At 44.0% G+C, this 18,973-nt stretch overlaps 1 protein-coding gene across 2 annotated transcripts in view; it reads left to right on the forward strand.

Annotated features, from left to right (window-relative positions):
- The window catches only part of TMEM198 (transmembrane protein 198), an 86,600-nt gene that overhangs the window by 12,874 nt on the left and 54,753 nt on the right, over window positions 1–18,973 (forward strand). For both annotated transcript variants that reach the window (XM_033944406.1, XM_033944407.1), the window contains exon 2: window positions 18,686–18,914. In XM_033944406.1, the coding sequence (XP_033800297.1) occupies window positions 18,704–18,914 (211 nt within the window). In that variant the 5' untranslated portion in view covers window positions 18,686–18,703. The remainder of the gene's footprint in view (window positions 1–18,685; window positions 18,915–18,973) is intronic.

The raw sequence follows: 18,973 nt of genomic DNA on the forward strand, positions 1-18,973 counted from the left end.
ATACCGAGTATTTTTATGGTTTTGGATATTGGGTATTCATGATTGTTTATTTTTATCGATGTTCTCGTAATTTTGTCATTAGGGCTTGCCAGAAAGACTTTTGTTTTCTCTGCGTTTAGTTTCAGTTTGAAATTGGTGGTACATTTTTTGATTTCTGTCATTATGTTTGAGAGGTTGTCTACAATTTCATTTGTGATGTCGTTTAAGGGGATTAGAATGGATATGTCGTCTGCGTATATGTAGTGCTTTAAGTTTAGTTTTTGTAGGAGGTGACCTAAGGAGGCGATATAGATATTGAAAAGGGTGGGCGATAGGGGGGAGCCTTGAGGCACGCCTGACGGGTTTTTCCATGGGTTGGAGTAATTTTCAATGCTGATTACTCGGTAGGATCTGTTTGTTAGGAATTCTTGGAACCATTTCTTTACCTTTCCAGAGATTCCCATTACATCAAGGCACAGTAGCATGATTTCATAGTCTACCAGGTTGAACCCGCTGCTGAGGTCTAGTTGTAGGATCAGCGCGCTTTTGCCTTTGCTGAAGAGATCATAAAGGTGGTTCAGTAAGGAGGCTAAGACAGTTTCTGTGTTGTATCCTTTCCTGAATCCTGATTGGTGTTCACTAAGGATGTTAAATTTGTCTAGGTAGTTTACTAGTTGAAGATTGACCAATCCTTCCTGTATCTTTGTGAAAAGGGGAATGCTTGCTATGGGTCTGAAATTGGATGTCAGTGCTGTAGAGGTTTTCTGATCTTTGGGGATGGGAGTGATTAGTATGTGTCCCATTTTTTTGTTTAGTGTTCCGCTTGTAAGGGCAGTTGTTAGCCATGCGAATAGTTCCTTTTTGAATTCTGGTGGGGCAACTGTCATGATTTTGGGGGGACATGCGTCAAGTAGACAGTTAGATTTGGTGTAATTGTTGAATAAATTTAGGAACTGATGCCAGTTTGGGTATTCGAAGTGGTCCCACATCATGTCTACTCTGGAGTCTTGGTCATGGGGTTCGAGGTAGTGAAGTGCATTTGTTGTGGTTGTGGGTAGAGTTGCTCTTAGATCAGCGATTTTATTTTTAAAAAAGTTGGCTAGGGTTTGTGCCGATGGAGTGCGCTCATTATCCTTTTTCAGGATTTGTGGTGTATCGGTTAGTGTTTTTACCAGTTTGAACAATTCTTTACTGTTTATTTTTGAAGTACCAATTTTTTTTGCATAGTGCTTAGTGCGTTTTTCTTTGATCAGATTTTTGTATATTTTCATTTTTTGTTTCCAGCTTGTCTTGACTAACTCATTGTTTGTTTTTTGCCAGATTCTCTCCAATTTTCTTAGTTCCTGTTTGGTAGTTAGTAGTTCACAATCAAACCATTCATTTGGTGGTCTATTTTTCTTTTTGTATGTTTGATATGGGGCTATTTGGTCTAGAAGTTCTTTGCTGTAATTTTCCCATCTTGTAGGGAAGTCCTGAATTTCTTTGGTTATGGGACGTAACTCTTAGTGAGCCCAGAATTCGGTTGGGTTTATAATGCCACGGCTGGTTATTGTTTTCGTGTTGTTGCTTTTGTGTTTTTGTTGTGTATTCTGTTTTAGCCAGTGTAGGTTGAACTTGCCAATGTAGTGATCTGACCAGATGCATTTATCCCAGGACCCTGGATAATATTGTATTTTGGGGTCTATTGTTTCTTTGTGGGAGAAGGTGATTATGTCTAGTTTGTGTCCTTTTTCATGGGTTATTTCTGCGTCTGGATTTGGAAAGTCTAGTGACATTAGGAAGTTGGCGATTTCAGTTACTTCTGGTTTTGTCTTTTGTTCTAGGTGAGTGTTTATGTCTCCCAGAAGTAGGTTGTATGGTCCTTTTAGGGTAGCTACGGTAAGGAATTTGAATAATTCTTCTTTTGCGTTTGACCATTTTTTGGGTGGGATATAGAATAGAGTTGTAATTAGTGATTCTTCTAACTGTGCGTTAGTGATTTTGCAAGTTAGTATTTCAAGGTTTTCTGAAGTTTTGGAGTCAGTCTTGATGTAGTCAAAGTGTTCTTTTAGGATAATCGCTAGGCCTCCTCCTTTTTTCCAGCTTCTTGATAGTGGGATAATTTTGTATCTGAGGTAGGATCTCTTTCATGATAGTGTTTGTGTCAGAGATCATCCATGTTTCTGTCAGAAACAGGAGATCAGGTTTAGTTTGTAGTATCCAGTCATTTATTATGTGTGCTTTGTTTCTCACGGAGCGGGTATTTAGGTAGTATCCCTTAATCTTTTCGTAGCTGTTTGGTGTAGCTGTTTGATGCAGACCACTCTGTGACACCACTATATCCTCAGTTTTCTATGTGTATCGAGACAACCTTTTGCACCGATGGTACCAAATATTCGTTAACTGATACCAGTGCATGTTTCAGGACAAGCCTACATGAGTCCTACAGAAGGAAGTTTGGTACACCATGCTGAGGCTAGCATAAGTTCCCTTGGTATCGGCCCACTGTGATTTTCACTACAAGGCGTCTTAGTACTGGGGTTAGCTATCCATCAGAGCTTCTTACTACTCTTGGTTCTTCTGAGCACTTCCCATCGACCTTCTGGTTCTTCTTAACAACTGTGTTTAAGTGAATAAGAGATACTCATCGATCCTCATTGGTCTTCATCGGATCGATATCGAGATCATCCTCTCCCTTAATACAGGCAGTGTCCCGTTGGACTGGAGGACGGTTAACGTCATTCCACTCCACAAGAAAGGCTCAAAGATGGAGACAGCAAACTACAGACCAGTGAGTCTAACATCGATAGTGAGCAAACTAATGGAAACTCTAATCAAACACCAATTGGATAAGATCCTGGATGAGGAGAATCTATGGGATCCCCGACAACATGGATTTACTAAGGGGAGATCATGCCAATCCAACCTGATCAGCTTCTTTGACTGGGTGCGGGGAAGCTGGATATTGGGGAGTCCCTGGACATCATGTATCTGGACTTTAGCAAAGCATTCGATAGCGTACCACACCGCAGGTTGCTGAGCAAGATGAGTTCTATAGGATTAGGTGACACATTGACGAAATGGGTTGGGAACTGGCTTGGAGGTAGGCTTCAAAGGGTAGTGGTGAACGGCACCCCTTCTGAAATGACAGAGGTGATCAGTGGAGTGTCACAGGGCTCAGTCTTGGGCCCAATCCTATTCAACATCTTTATAAGGGACTTGGCAGAAGGGCTTCGAGGTAAAATAACATTATTCGCCGATGACGCCAAACTAAGTAATGTAGTGGGCAAATGCACAACGGACGAAGATTCAATGCCCGACAACATGATGCACGACCTACTCCTACTGGAGTGCTGATCTAGGATCTGGCAACTCATCTTCAGTGCCAAAAAATGCAAAGTTGTGCACCTGGGCAGCCAAAATCCATGCAAGTCTTAAACCCTTAATGGCGAGATCCTAGCAAAAACGGTAGCAGAACGAGACTTGTGGGTAATTGTCAGTGAGGACATGAAGACTGCCAATCAAGTGGAGCAAGCTTCATCCAAGGCAAGACAAATCATGGGTTGCATACGAAGGGGTTTCGTCAGCCGTAAGGCGGAAGTCATTATGCCATTGTATAGATCCATGGTGAGGTCCCACCTGGAATACTGTGTGCAATTCTGGAGGCCACATTATCGCAAGGATGTGCTGAGACTGGAGTCGGTGCAGAGAATGGCCACCCGGATGGTTTCGGGACTCAAGGATCTCCCATACGATGAACGGCTTGACAAATTACAGCTATACTCGCTCGAGGAGCGCAGAGAGAGGGGGGACATGATCGAGACGTTCAAGTATCTTACGGGCCACATCGAGGCGGAGGAAGATATCTTCTTTTTCAAGGGTCCCACGACAACAAGAGGGCATCCGTGGAAAATCAGGGACGGGAAACTACAAGGTGACACCCGGAAATTCTTTTTCCCTGAAAGAGTGGTTGATCGCTGGAATAGTCGTCCACTGCAGGTGATTGAGGCCAGCAGCGTGCTTGATTTTAAGGCCAAATGGGATCGGCACATGGGATCTATTCACAGGGCAAAGGTAGGGGAGGGACATTAGGTTGGGAAGACTAGATGGGCCGTGGCCCTTATCTGCCATCTATTTCTATGTTTCTAAAGACTGGACTTTTTAACTTTCATTCAGGATTTGCTTTGGCATATTGAAACTTTATTTTATCTGTATCCCATGTATTAGCTCACCTTGTTATGAACCGCCTAAAACTTTTTCGGTATAGCGGTATATAAGAATAAAATTATTATTATTATTACCTATGACTGACTCTTCCAGCATTCCTTTAGAACAGGGGTAGGCAATTCCGTTCCTTGAGAGCCGTCCGCGAGGTCGGGTTTTCAGGATATCCAGAATGAATATGTATGAGATGGATTTGCATTCACTGCCTCCTTGAGATGCACATCTATCTCATGCATATTTATTGTGGATATCCTGAAAACCTGACCTGGCTCCGGTTCTTGAGGACTGGAATTGTTTACCCCTGCTTTAGAACTATTTTTACAAGAAATTACTTCTCAGGACCAGATCTTCAGTAGATCTTTTCTTTCCTGGATATATGATGAGCTCAGCGCAGTTCTGCTTTAAGTTTAAAGCTCTTACTGACTCACTTGCTGAGTTCCTACATGTTTGGAATAACTCATAAGGAAATAATCTGTCTTTAACCAGTATTTTTCTCCGGAGCAACTTTCTATAGTATCAAATTCATAGAATGGAATTTGCATATTAAGGCCAACCTCTGCTGCTTATCTATATCATTTGCTATGTTGTGAGCTCTGAAATATCAAGTTGCTGGGGGTCTCTCTCTCAAGGTGGCTGCGTTACATAGTCTGCCCAACCTGATACAATCTAAAAATTTGTTGGGGTTTTTTTTCCCCTCTTCTTAGCTATTTCTGTACAAGAATCCAGAGCTCTGCTTGGTATTGTTCTTAGGTTCCAACTACTGAAGTGTCTGTCAAAGCTCACTCCAATCCATCTACAACCTCCCAGCCATTGAAGCTCTCCCCAGCCATTGAAGCTCTCCCCAGCCCATTTTCCACCAAACAGCCATATACAGACACAGACCATGCAAGTCTGCCCAGTACTTGCCTTAGTTCTTCAATATTTACTATTATTTTCTGATTCTAGATCCTCTGTGTTCATCCCACACTTTTTTGAACTCCATCACCGTTTTTCTCTCCATCACCTCTCTCGGGAGCATATTCCAGGCAACCACCACCCTCTCTGTAAAGAAGAATTTCCTTACATTGCTCTCGAGTCTCCCATCCATCAATCACAAATTATGTCCTCTGATTTTACCATTTTCCTTTCTCTGGAAAAGATTTTGTTCTACTTTAATACCTTTCAAGTATTTTGTCCCTCCTTTCCTCTAAGGTATATATATTCAGGGCTCCCAATCTCTTCTCATACGTCGTTTGTCGCAAACCTCCTATCATTTTTGTTGACTTCCTTTGGACCTCTTCAAGCCTTTTTGTATCCTTCGCCAGATACGGTCTCCAAAACTGAGCATAATACTCCAAGTGGGGCCTCACCAACGACCTGCACAGCGGCATCAACACCTTCGTTCATCTACATAGAAGGAGTTGGAATACTTGAATAACAGTTTCCTTTCTATTTGAGTCACAGGCAAGACTGGGCTCTTGCTGCAAACCAGAAAATCTAGCAGTAGCCTCAGAAAATTCACATAATAGCTCCTCCTCATCTGTTTAATCCTTTTTCATTTGCCTCTGACGAGCATACTAGATTTTTCTCTGCCTCTTCCTCAACCTATCTGTTAGCTTCAGAGGTTCTAGAATAGATGTTCGGTCTTCATTCACTTAACCTTTGGGACCTACAGCTGCATTGGTAGATGAACCACCAACAGATATGGTTAACAGATATTTCTGTCTGTGTTCACAGCTGAAGTGCTGGAAGCGGGACCGCAGAAGACAAACGTGAATAGGGATGGAGGAGTAATAGACCCTGATCGATTTTCAGAGGGTTGTGTTTTTGAGGAGCTGGCTAAAATAAAGGTACTAAAACAAAAATAGGAGCTCAAAAAATAAATTGCTTGTGTTAAAAAATCAGTGCAACAAATGCTACCACAAGTCTATTTGTTCATGATATGGAATATACGCAAAACACTCTACTAATGTATTCAAATTATAAATTTCTCAGTCACCAACCAGGGATCATCATAGCACTACGAGGGTCCCTCTCACTGCCCTCCATACAACAAATATATAAATGAAACTGCTTCTTCTATTTGTAATTCAAAAAATTACTTATCTGTTTCAAATGGAGTCACTTGTGGGGGTAGACGCTTGGCAATACATTGAACTAGTCATCACTCAAACCCATTTCACATGCTGTGGAACCTTTAAAAATTTGTGTTCAATAAACTAGTTGGCCTCCCTTCGACTCGAGTTTCGCTCGAAGCGTCATCAGGAAGGGGGCACTAAAAATAAAACAAACAAAAAACAGCAGTGTGACAAAAATACATACTCACAAAGCACACTAGTCTGATTGAAAAAATCAAATCTAAATATAAGCTTAAACAAATAAACAACTTAAACCTATAATAAAGAATATATTACAACCACTTACTAATATGGCCAAGGAGTTCACTGAAACTCGAAGAGGAACAGTGGAAAGGAGAGAACGCTATCAATAACTAGACTAGTTTAAAGGAGCTGGTACCAAAACGTCACAATGATGTATGTAGTGAGTCAGACCAATGGAAACACCGGCTGATCCCAAACCCACCCATACCGGACAAACTGACCAATCACAGTTTGAACCATTCAATGTCTTCATTAAGACCTCCCGGACTCAAAGTTTGCCAATCAAAAATAAATCTCAATTCGTCCAAAAGCAGCCTGTGAGAAATATCACCGCCTCTGGGGAGATATACCTGTTTCAAAACAGTATATCGAAAGTCAGCAAGTGCATGATTACATTCCACCCAATGGGCTACTAATAGAGCTTGCAACTGTTTTCTCTTAATGTTGGAAAGATGTTCCCCAATGTGTATTTTAACTTTCCGTTTAGTATGACCTATGTAAAGTTTACTGCAGGGACAAACAATGCAGTATATCACTCCTGCCGAATCACAGGTAGTATTGGACTTAAAAAAATACCTTTTCCTAGTCCGGGGGATCACAACAGAGTCGTCCTGCCAAATAAATTGACAGTACACACAATGCTCACAAGGCTTATGGGGAGAATTTTGATGACAATTAAATACTATGGGGTCATTATTATGTTTAATTATTTCACCTATATTCTTACCCCTTCTGAAGGCAAATTTTGGAAACTGTTGTAAAGGGTGGTGTACTTTTAGGATCGCCCAGTGTTTACATATGATCTGACAAATTTGATGACATCGGGGAGGATATGGGAGAACACAGAACAAAGGTTTAATGTGGTCTTTTTGTGCCGATCGTAATAACCAATCACGGTGGCAAAAATACGCTCTCTTCCAGGCTTTTTTCAAAATTTTTAAGGGATAACCCCTTTCCCTAAATTTTTCAAATAAGATGTTGGCCTGGATATAAAAGTCCTGATCATCAGAGCATAAACGTCTGATTCTAAGAAACTGTCCCATTGGAATGCCTTCTTTTAATTTCTTAGGATGATGACTGCTATATTCGAATAGGGTGTTGTACAGAGTAGTATATAACTTGTTCTGTTGTTTAAAATTCAAGATATCCAAAAAAGAGATCTCTCTCTGTATATTGAAGGTGAATCTGATGTTAGTATCAAATTGGTTAAGATCGTCTAGAAAACCCATTAATTCTCCTTCAGATCCATTCCAAATAAAAAAAGACATCATCAGTGAATCTTTTCCATGACAGTATTCTGTTAATACATTGGGACTGATAGCCAAAAGTTTCTTCGAACCTAGACATAAAAAGACATGCAATGGAGGATGATACAGTGGCTCCCATGGCCACCCCTTTAGTCTGATAATAGAATTGTTCTTCAAATTTAAAATAATTAGACTGAATCACCAGCTCACTAAATTTAGTCAAAAGATTTTGTTTCTTATCAGAAAGATTTGTTAGACGAAGAATGTCACGTACAAGATCAATAGCAGCATCTTGTGGAATGTTGGTTTATAAAGAGGTGACATCAGCAGTGATTAGAAAACAGTCATCCAAATCCATACCCTCGAGTTCTTTGAACAAATTCAAAAAATGTGTGGAGTCCTTAACATAAGATTCAGCCAAAGATACAAACGGTTTCAAATAAAAGTCTGTATATTGGGACAAAGGTTCTAAAATAAACTTTATACCAGAAACAATGGGACAGCCAGGTGGATCTACTGTAGACTTGTGTATTTTAGGTAAAAAAATAAATCTGAGGAATCGGGGGTTTAATTTGCCCCAGGAATTTAAACTCCTTCTGTGTAATGATGCCATCGTATTTGGCTTCCGATAAAATATCTTGAATCTCAGTTGTTAAATTAAGTGTGGGATCTGTGCATACTTTCCTGTAAAACGTTTCGTCATCTAATTGACGTAAAGCTTCAGTTCTATAATTATAGTAATCTTGTACCATAATACCACCACCTTTGTCCGCTTTCTGCACAATAATAGAACTGTCATTCTTGAGACTGTTCAGAATTTGACATTGAATTGCCGCTGCTGGGTCAGACCAGTGGTCCATTGTCCACGCGGCAGCCCTCTGGTCAAAGACCAGCACCTTAACTGAGACTAGCCCTACCTAAGTACATTCCGGTTCAGCAGGAACTTGTCTAACTTTGTCTTGAATCCCTGGAGGGTGATTTCCCCTATGACAGACTCCAGAAGAGCGTTCCAGTTCTCTACCACTCTCTGGGTGAAGAAGAACTTCCTTATGTTCGTACGAAATTTATCCCCTTTTAATTTTAGAGAGTGCCCTCTCGTTCTCCCTACCTTGGAGAGGGTGAACAACCTGTCCTTGTCAGCTGAGTCTATTCCCTTCAGTACCTTGAATGTTTCGATCATGTCCCCTCTCAATCTCCTCTGTTCAAAGGAGAAGAGGCTCAGTTTCTCTAATCTTTCGCTGTACGGCAACTCCTCCAGCCCTTTAACCATCTTAGTCGCTCTTCTCTGGACCCTTTTGAGTAGTACTGTGTCCTTCATGTACGGCGACTAATGCTGGACGCGGTACTCCAGGTGAGGGCGCACCATGGCCCGGTACAGCGGCATGATAACCTTCTCCGATCTGTTTGTGATCTTCTTCTTTATCATTCCTAGCATTCTGTTCACCCTTTTCACCGCCACCGCACATTGCGCCAACGGCTTCATCGACTTGTCGATCATAACTCCCAAGTCTCTTTCCTAGGAGGTCTCTCCAAGTACTGCCCCAGACATCCTGTATTCGTGCATGAGATTTTTGTTACCTAAATGCATCACTTTACACTTATCCATGTTGAACCTCATCTGCCATGTTGATGCCCATTCCTCGAGCCTGATTATGTCATGTTGCAAGTCTTCGCAATCCCCCTGTGTCTTCCCTACTCTGATTAACTTCATATCATCCGCAAATTTAATCACCTCACTTGTACTAATGTCCAGATCGTTTATAAAGATGTTGAAGAGCACGGTTCCAAGCACTGAGGTCTCTGAGATGCCTATTATATATATGCCTCTTGGGTTCTACGCATGGAACTGGGAGCATTTCTGAAAATGCCACCCTGGAGGATCTAGATTTCAGCTTTCTACTTAACAGCCTAAATTTGGCTTCTGGAAATTCACTCCCACATTTTCCTATGTCATTGGTACCTACATGTACCAAGACAGCCAGCTCCTTCCAGCACTATTTAAAATCTTATCTAAGTGACATGTGAGGTCCGCCACCTTTGCACCAGGCAGGCAAGTGACCAGGCGATCCTCACTACCACAAGCCACCCAGCTATCTGCATGCCTAATGATTGAATCACCAACTACAACAGCTGTCCTAAACCTTCCTTCCTGAGTAGAAGTCCCTGGAGAGACATCCTCGGTGCAAGAGGATATTGCATTCCCTGGTGGGCAGGTCTGTTTAAACCATCCACTTTGGTGGGGATTATTTCAGATTCCCTTCAGGAATTGAAATTGGAGGCTAGCCAGCCCTCGTCAGTGGAGTGCTCTTTTATGATGATCTTATGGCGAGTGTGAACGACCATAAACCAAAGTCCTTGCCTGGCAGCAGGCCTCGATCCTCTAGGGCAGTGTTTTTCAATCTTTTTACACCTATGGACTGGTGGAAATAAATGAATTACTTTGTGGACTGGCAAACTACTAAGACTGAAATTTAAAAACCCTATCTCTGCCCCATCCCATCAACTCGGTCCCTGTCCTGTCCCCATGAACTCTGTCCTGTTTCCATCTCGTGTACAGGGTCAGCTACGTGCAGCGTGCAAAACCCACTGTGCACTATGCCAGCAAACAAGTGCAGCTAGTGCTGAAAATAAGGAGCAGCCAAGCCAGAACATAAGAAATGCCGCTGCTGGGTCAGACCAGTGGTCCATCGTGCCCAGCAGTCTGCTCACGTGGCGGCCCTCTGGTCAAAGACCAGTGCCCTAACTGAGACCAGCCCTAACAGCGCAAGTTCTTGTTCAACAGGAACTTGTCTAACTTTGTCTTGAATCCCTGGAGGGTGTTTTCCCCTATGACAGACTCCAGAAAAGCGTTCCAGTTTTCTACCACTCTCTGGGTGAAGAAGAACTTCCTTATGTTTGTACGGAATCTATCCCCTTTCAATTTTAGAGAGTGCCCTCTCGTTCTCCCTACCTTGGAGAGGGTGAACAACCTGTCCTTATCTACTAAGTCTATTCCATTCATTACCTTGAATGTTTCGATCATGTCCCCTCTCAATCTCTGCTCGAGGGAGAAGAGGCCCAGTTTCTCTAATCTTTCGCTGTATGGCATCTACTCCAGCCCCTTAACCATCTTAGTCGCTCTTCTCTGGACTCTTTGGAGTAGTACCGTGTCCTTCTTCATGTACGGCGACCAGTGCTGGACGCAGTACTCATGGTGAGGGCGCACCATGGCCCGGTACAGCGGCATGATAACCTTTGATCTGTTTGTGATCCCCTTCTTTATCATTACATAGTAACATAGTAGATGACGGCAGATAAAGACCCGAATAGTCCATCCAGTCTGCCCAACCTGATTCAATTAAAATTTTTTTTTTTTTTTTCTTCTTAGCTATTTCTGGGCGAGAATCCAAAGCTTTACCCGGTACTGTGCTTGGGTTCCAACTGCCGAAATCTCTGTTAAGACTTACTCCAGCCCATCTACACCCTCCCAGCCATTGAAGCCCTCCCCTGCCCATCCTCCTCCAAACGGCCATGCACAGACACAGACGTACAAGTCTGCCCAGTAACTGGCCTAGTTCAATCTTTAATATTATTTTCTGATTCTAAATCTTCTGTGTTCATCCCACGCTTCTTTGAACTCAGTCACAGTTTTACTCTCCACCACCTCTCTCGGGAGCGCATTCCAGGCATCCACCACCCTCTCCGTAAAGTAGAATTTCCTAACATTGCCCCTGAATCTACCACCCCTCAACCTCAAATTATGTCCTCTGGTTTTACCATTTTCCTTTCTCTGGAAAAGATTTTGTTCTACGTTAATACCCTTTAAGTATTTGAACGTCTGAATCATATCTCCCCTGTCTCTCCTTTCCTCTAGGGTATACATATTCAGGGCTTCCAGTCTCTCCTCATACGTCTTCTGGCGCAAGCCTCCTATCATTTTCGTCGCCCTCCTCTGGACCGCCTCAAGTCTTCTTACGTCTTTCGCCAGATACGGTCTCCAACACTGAACACAATACTCCAAGTGGGGCCTCACCAATGACCTGTACAGGGGCATCAACACCTTCTTCCTTCTACTGACTACGCCTCTCTTTATACAGCCCAGAATCCTTCTGGCAGCAGCCACTGCCTTGTCACACTGTTTTTTCGCCTTTAGATCTTCGGACACTATCACCCCAAGGTCCCTCTCCCCGTCCGTGCATATCAGCTTCTCTCCTCCCAGCATATACGGTTCTTTCCTATTATTAATCCCCAAATGCATTACTCTGCATTTCTTTGCATTGAATTTTAGTTGCCAGGCATTAGACCATTCCTCTAACTTTTGCAGATCCTTTTTCATATTTTCCACTCCCTCTTCGGTGTCTACTCTGTTACAAATCTTGGTATCATCTGCAAAAAGGCACACTTTTCCTTCTAACCCTTCAGCAATGTCACTTACATACATAGTGAACAGGATTGGCCCCAGCACCGAACCCTGAGGGACTCCACTAGTCACCTTTCCTTCCTTCGAGCGACTTCCATTAACCACCACCCTCTGGCGTCTGTCCGACAGCCAGTTTCTGACCCAGTTCATCACTTTGGGTCCTAACTTCAGCCCTTCAAGTTTGTTCAACAGCCTCCTATGAGGAACTGTATCAAAGGCTTTGCTGAAATCCAAGTAAATTACATCTAGCATATGTCCTCGATCCAGCTCCGGAACTGGTCCTTCTCTGTTGTAGTTTCTGTTGCCCACATTGTTTGTCCTCATATGGATCACTACTGCCATATGGCTCACTATGTCTTCTACTTTGGCTCCCGGTAGGCAGGTCACCAGCCGATCCAGTCTTCCTCCGGCTATGTGGCTGTCGACTTGTCTGATGATGGAGTCCTCCACGATGATTGCTGTCCTCTCCATCTTCTCTTGATTCTCCAGCCGCAGGTCCGTGTCTCTGGTGTATGTCTGTCTCTCCAGCCATAGGTCCGTGCCTTTCGTTCCCATCCATTTCTTCTTATCCTGGCATTCGTCTTCTTGTGGGTTCCCTCCGCTGTTTCCAGATCTTGCTGCTGTGTCACCCATTTCCTCCTGGTGGCTGACCATCTGGTGGTCCATACTCTGTAGGTGTATCCCGGCAGTTCCACTGTTACTGGTGTTTTTCCACGGCCAGGGCCACGCAGTCCTGGATTTGGTCATAAATGGCATTTCGGGAAGAGCAACAGATGTAAAAGTTAAGGCCCTGCTAGGGACAAGTGATCACAATATGATCTTTTTTACCATTAGCATCGGAAAGGGGAAACCAATCAAGAATACAACCACGACCTTTAACTTCAAAAAAGGGAATTACGACAGCATGAGAACCATGGTTAGAAAACGGCTCAAGAAGCACAAAGCAGAAAACCAAACAGTTGATCAAGCATGGTTTCTGCTGAAAAACACCATCACAGAAGCACAGAATCTTCACATACCGAAGATATCTAAAGGAAGGCGGAAGAAGAACAAAGGAGAACCAGCGTGGTTATCAAAAGAGGTGAAAGATGCAGTGAGGGAGAAGAGGAATTCGTTCAAAAAATGGAAACGAGAAAAAACATTAAAGGCCTGGAACTGTCACAAAATTGACCAGAAAAAGTGTCATAAAGTGGTAAGAGACGCCAAAAAAGTCTATGAAGAAAAGATAGCTCAGGAAACCAAAAATTTCAAGCTCTTTTTTAGATATATAAAAGGTAAGAAACCAGCAAGAGAGACAGTGGGCCCTCTCGACGACCAAGGAAAGAAAGGATCAATTAAAGAGGATAAACAGGTTGCCGATAGGTTAAATTCATTCTTTGCCTCTGTCTTCACAAATGAGGACATTTCAACAGTGCCAAACACAGGAAAAATATTCACCGGAGGCATAGAAGAAAGCCTCACAACAGTAAATGTGACGTTGGACATGATATACTTTCAGATTGACAAACTGAAAAGCGACAAATCCCCTGGACCGGATGGAATTCACCCGAGAGTTTTAAAGGAACTTAAGGTCGAAATTGGTGAATTCCTACAAACTGTGACTAATATGTCAATTAGAACCGGGCAAATACCAGAAGACTGGAGGATAGCAAATGTTATCCCAATTTTCAAAAAAGGATCAAGAGGTGATCCAGGAAACTATCGACCTGTGAGTCTCACTTCGGTTCCTGGGAAGATAATTGAAACACTGATTAAAGACAACATTGTACAACATTTGGAGGATCACAACCTAATAAGGGCTAGTCAACACGGATTCAGGAAAGGGAAATCATGTTTGACTAATTTACTACAATTCTTTGAGAAAGTGAACAAACAAGTGGATAGTGGGGATTCAGTGGACATAGTCTACTTGGACTTCCAGAAAGCGTTTGACAAGGTTCCACATGCAAGGCTTATGAAGAAACTACTAAGCCATGGAGTAGGAGGAGAAGTGCACAGATGGATCGGCAAGTGGTTAGAGAACAGAATGCAGAGGGTTACCATAAATGGGAAATTCTCGGACTGGGAGAGAGTGACTAGCGGCATGCCCCAGGGCTCGGTTCTTGGGCCCATCTTGTTCAATATTTTTATAAACGATCTGGAAGAGGAAACAACTTGCAATATAATAAAGTTTGCAGACGATACAAAACTATGTCGGGTGGTTGACTCTCAAAGGGACTGCGAGGAACTCCAGAAGGATCTGAACAAGCTGGAAACATGTGCAACAAAGTGGCAGATGAATTTTAACATAAACAAATGCAAGGTGATGCATCTAGGAAAAAAAACCAAAGAGCACGAATATAAGATGCTGGGGGCGACATTAGCAAAATGCGAACAAGAAAGAGATTTGGGGTACTGATTGACAGAACCCTAAAGCCTTCGGCACAATGTGCGGCAGCGACGAAGAAAGCAAACTGGATGTTGGGCATGATTAAGAAGGGGATCACGAGTAGATCGGAAGACGTAATAATGCCACTTTATAGAGCAATGGTCAGACCGCAATTGGAATACTGTGTACAACACTGGTCTCCATACCTCAAGAAAGACATAACTCTTCTGGAGAGGGTACAGAGGAGAGCCACAAAACTTGTCAAGGGATTGGAGAATTTGAGCTACAAAGAGCGCCTTAGGAAATTGGGACTGTTTACCCTCGAGCAGAGAAAACTGAGGGGATTTAATAGAGACTTTTAAATTAATAAAGGGATTTGATAAAATAGACCAAGAAGAAGCATTACTAACTTTTTCGGATGTGACACGGACAAGAGGTCACAGACTGAAACTGAGTGGCAGCAGGTTCAGGACGAATGTCAGGAAGTTCTTTTTCACACAGCGAGTGCTGGGAATTTGGAATGCTCTCCCAGAGGATGTTGTGACAGAGATTACTGTTCTGGGATTCAAGCGCAAGTTGGATGCACACCTTCTTGCAAATCATATTGAGGGCTACGGGTCTCCAATCAGGAGTACCTAAATGGGCCGCCGTGTGTTCGGATCACCGGACTGGATGGACCTCGGTCTGATCCAGTGAGGGCTTTTCTTATGTTCTTATGCTCTCCCTGTATGCCTCTTCTTTGAAGTTCTCCAGCTTCCGGACTTCTTCCTCGATGGTGTCCTCTGTCTTGATGTTCTCTGCATCTTTGTCTTCCTCCACTGCTCGAAGTGCCTCTAGTTCCAGTATGCTGCCCTCCAGGAGTTGGACTTGCTTCTTCAGGCTCTCCGGTTCTCCGGATCGAGTGCATATGTAAAACCGCCTCCCAGAGGGGAGATAGTCATACATATGGCAGACGGTGCAGAAAACTGGGTAGCTCAACATCCTACTTCTGTCTGCTGCTTTCATTGCTGCCCGCTTACCGGTCTGCTGTGGATGTCTTCTATGTCTGCTGTGACTGTCCTGTGCCCTCTGTGTCTGCCTGGTTGTGTGTCTTCTGTGCCTGTTGTGTCCTCTGTGCTCGCCTGGTTGTGTCCTCTGTGTCTGCCTGGCTGTGTGTCCTCAGCGCCTACTGTGTCTGCTGTGGGTATCCTCTGCTTGTTGTGTCCTCTGTGCCTGCTGTGGGTGTCCTCTGCGCCTGTTGAGTGTCCTCTGTGTCTGCCTGGTTGTTTTTGTGTCCTCAGCGCCTGTTGTGCCCTCTGCACCTGCCTGGTTGTGTGTCCTCTGTACCTGCTGTGTCTGCCTGGTTGCGTGTCCTCTTTACCTGCTGTCTGTTTGGTTGAATATCCTTTGTGTCTGCTATGGTCTCCTGCTCTCCTTTAGTGGTGGCTCGTCCCTTCTCAAGGCCCTTCGCAAAGGTGCTCTCGCTAAGGGTTAGGGGAGCTCCGATGGATGACGTTGGGGGTGGGCGGAGCTAACTATTGCTGCTGCCCCTTCTCCTGCCTCCTGCTTTCCCTTCCTCCGAGCTTCTGCTGTCCCCCTCTGCTCCTTTCCTGCTACTCTCCTTTCCTCCTCTTAGAGCCGCTTACAGAGCCGAACGGCTGATTGCCATTGGCCCCTCCCCTTTTAAGGGGGAGTACGGCGACCAGTGCTGTGCGCAGTACTCCAGGTGAGGGCGTACCATGGCCCTGTACAGCGGCATGATAACCTCCGATCTGTTCATGATTCCCTTCTTTATCATTCCTAGCATTCCGTTTGCCCTTTTTTGCCACCACCGCACATTGGGTGGACGGCTTAATCGACTTGTCGATCAGAACTCCCAAGTTCCTTTCCTGGGAGGTCTCTCCAAGTACCACCCTGGTCATCCTGTATTCGTGCATGAGATTTTTGTTATTGACATGCATCACTTTACAAGTATCCACGTTGAACCTCATCTGCCATGTCGATGCCCATTCCTCGAGCCTGATTATGTCACATTGCAGCTCTTCGCAATCCCCCTGCATCTTCACCACTCTGCAAGACAGTGTCCAACGGTCAAGTTAACTGATTGGAAGAGACCGCTTGTAGGGGACACAAATTCTTCACGGACCGGCAGGAATTGTTTTGCGGCCCGACACCAGTACATGGACCAACGATTGAAGAGCACTGCTCTAGAGGACTGGGATATTCTGGTTTTCATTCCTCCAGGCACTATCACCAATCCTCAGGAGATTACGTGGGTCAAAGACCTTATCAGAACACCAAACTGGTTTGGTGGAGCTCAGCAACCACAATTATTTGGAGTCCGCTCTGCTTCTGCTCGTAAGAAGCAGTGATGACACCAGGCCTTCAGCTGATCCTCCGTGGATCGGAGGGAGGCTCTTGGCATTCCTGGAGGAGTGGATGAACATCACCACAGAATGCTGGGTGCTGAACATTCTCTGCGACGGGTACAAATGAGTTATTTCGGCCTCTTCCAGACTTTTTCCTGAATTCTCCAATGGGGAGGCCAGACAAAGAGTCCAAAGTACGAGCCACTGTCCAGAGATTGCTGGATATAGTGGCCACCTTCCAAGAGAAAATGGTTGATCAATTGCCTGGAGCTGTGAGCGATCCGGCTGGCTCTTCCACACTTTGAGGGTGCGCTCCAGAACCAGACAGGCTGGGTTTTCTCAAACAGTGCCACAGTGGTAGGGGGCACTAGGAGCATGCCTCTGCAACAGGAGGCTCAATTACTCTTTCACTGTGTGGAAAAGCATCTTCTGGCAATTTTGCGGCGCACATCGCTGGTGTGGACAACATGCAGGCGGATTAGCCAGCAAACTAGATCCGGGAGAATGGCCTCTGTTGCAGAGAACTTTCCAGAGTATAGTGAACAGATAGGGATGCCCAACGTTTGATCTTTTGGCGTCAGCTTCCAACAAGATTTTAGGGCAAGCATGACAGGGTGATGAAATCGCTGGATGTGCGCAGACTTTTATTGAAGTACTTAAAAGTTATGAACAAATTTTGTTTGACCGATCATCTGTTCATGCTTGTGGGTGCTGCCTACAAGGGCAGACTGGCTTCGAAAGGCACCATTTCCAGATAGCTATTTCATCCACCTATGTTGGAGCTGGAAAGCAGCTTCCCCTTTTGATAAAGGTGCACTCCACACAAGGCATTGCTTCCTTGTGGACAGAATCTTCAGCAGTTTCCCTGAAGAGATTTGCCACTTGGTCCTCCTAGCATACTTTTACAAAGTGTTACAAGATAGACATGGCAGCAAAACAGAATTGCTTTTAGGTCTTCAGTTCTGGCAGCTGGCTCATCAGTCCCTTCCTGAATTTGAGGGGTCGCTCTGTTACATTCCACTTGTCCAGGAATAGAGTGGGATTGTATAAGAACAAAAGAGGTTCTTACCTTCTCTAATCTTTCTTGTAAATTCACACTCTGTTCCTGGAACCTGCACTGGGAATTGTTGATTTGCCGATTGTCTGCCTCAATAAGTACTGGTAAGTTGGACTTCTGTTTCCTTGACCAGCCTTTCTAAGATTACTATCCGAACATATTGTACACTTTGTCCCAGGGGTTTGTGGCTACTGTGTCCCCACCCTGTTAGTGCAGGCTGTGTCACCTTATTGTTCTGGTGTATATGAATTTTAAGTTGTTTACACTCTTATGATCATTCATGATTGTTATGCAGTTTCTAATGTGAGCAGATTATTCTTGTTTCTCGGGGAGTATCCCCGTACCCCTCCCTCTTTTCTCTGTCCTGTACAGGTATGACTGTCTGTTTTTATACCAACTGGAAGTCAGAAGGCAGTCCTGAGGTAAGAGGGGTGTCCCTTACAAGTGACAACCCCTACAAGAGATCTTGTGAGATGGGATACATAACCCACTTGTCCAGGAATAGAGTATGGATTTACAAGAAAGAAGATTAGCAAAGGTAAGAACCTAATCTTTTGAAACATCTTGTCTCTTGTCTGCAGGGGTCTGTATGTTTGTGGTTATTTTAGCATATAGGAAAGGTAGGATTAAGTAGTAACCAAAGACTGTGATGGTAGAGGTGGTTTTGCCCTGGGGTCTTACTCTGGAGATCTGACCTATCTTTTTTTTTTTTTTTTTTTTGCAGGTTCTTCCTGATCCTTGTATGGAGCTCCCTCTAACAGCCGTGCCTGGGGAGGTGTGGGGGCAGAAAATGACTTCCACAGTGCAAACCCTTCTCTTGAAACTGCTTCCTCATGACATGGGTGATGAGTGGCTGCAGAGTTGTGAGCAGGAGATCCAGCGTAGGTATGACATTGTCCCTTCTGTGGTCTGCGCCATGTGTTGCCTCTTTGGTGTCATCTACTGCTTCTTCGGTGAGTAATAAAGGTTACTGCAACCTTGTAACTTTTAATTACATTCAGTACATCCATTA

Source organism: Geotrypetes seraphini, chromosome 5, assembly GCF_902459505.1.
Source record: "Geotrypetes seraphini chromosome 5, aGeoSer1.1, whole genome shotgun sequence".
NCBI classification, from domain to species: domain Eukaryota; kingdom Metazoa; phylum Chordata; class Amphibia; order Gymnophiona; family Dermophiidae; genus Geotrypetes; species Geotrypetes seraphini.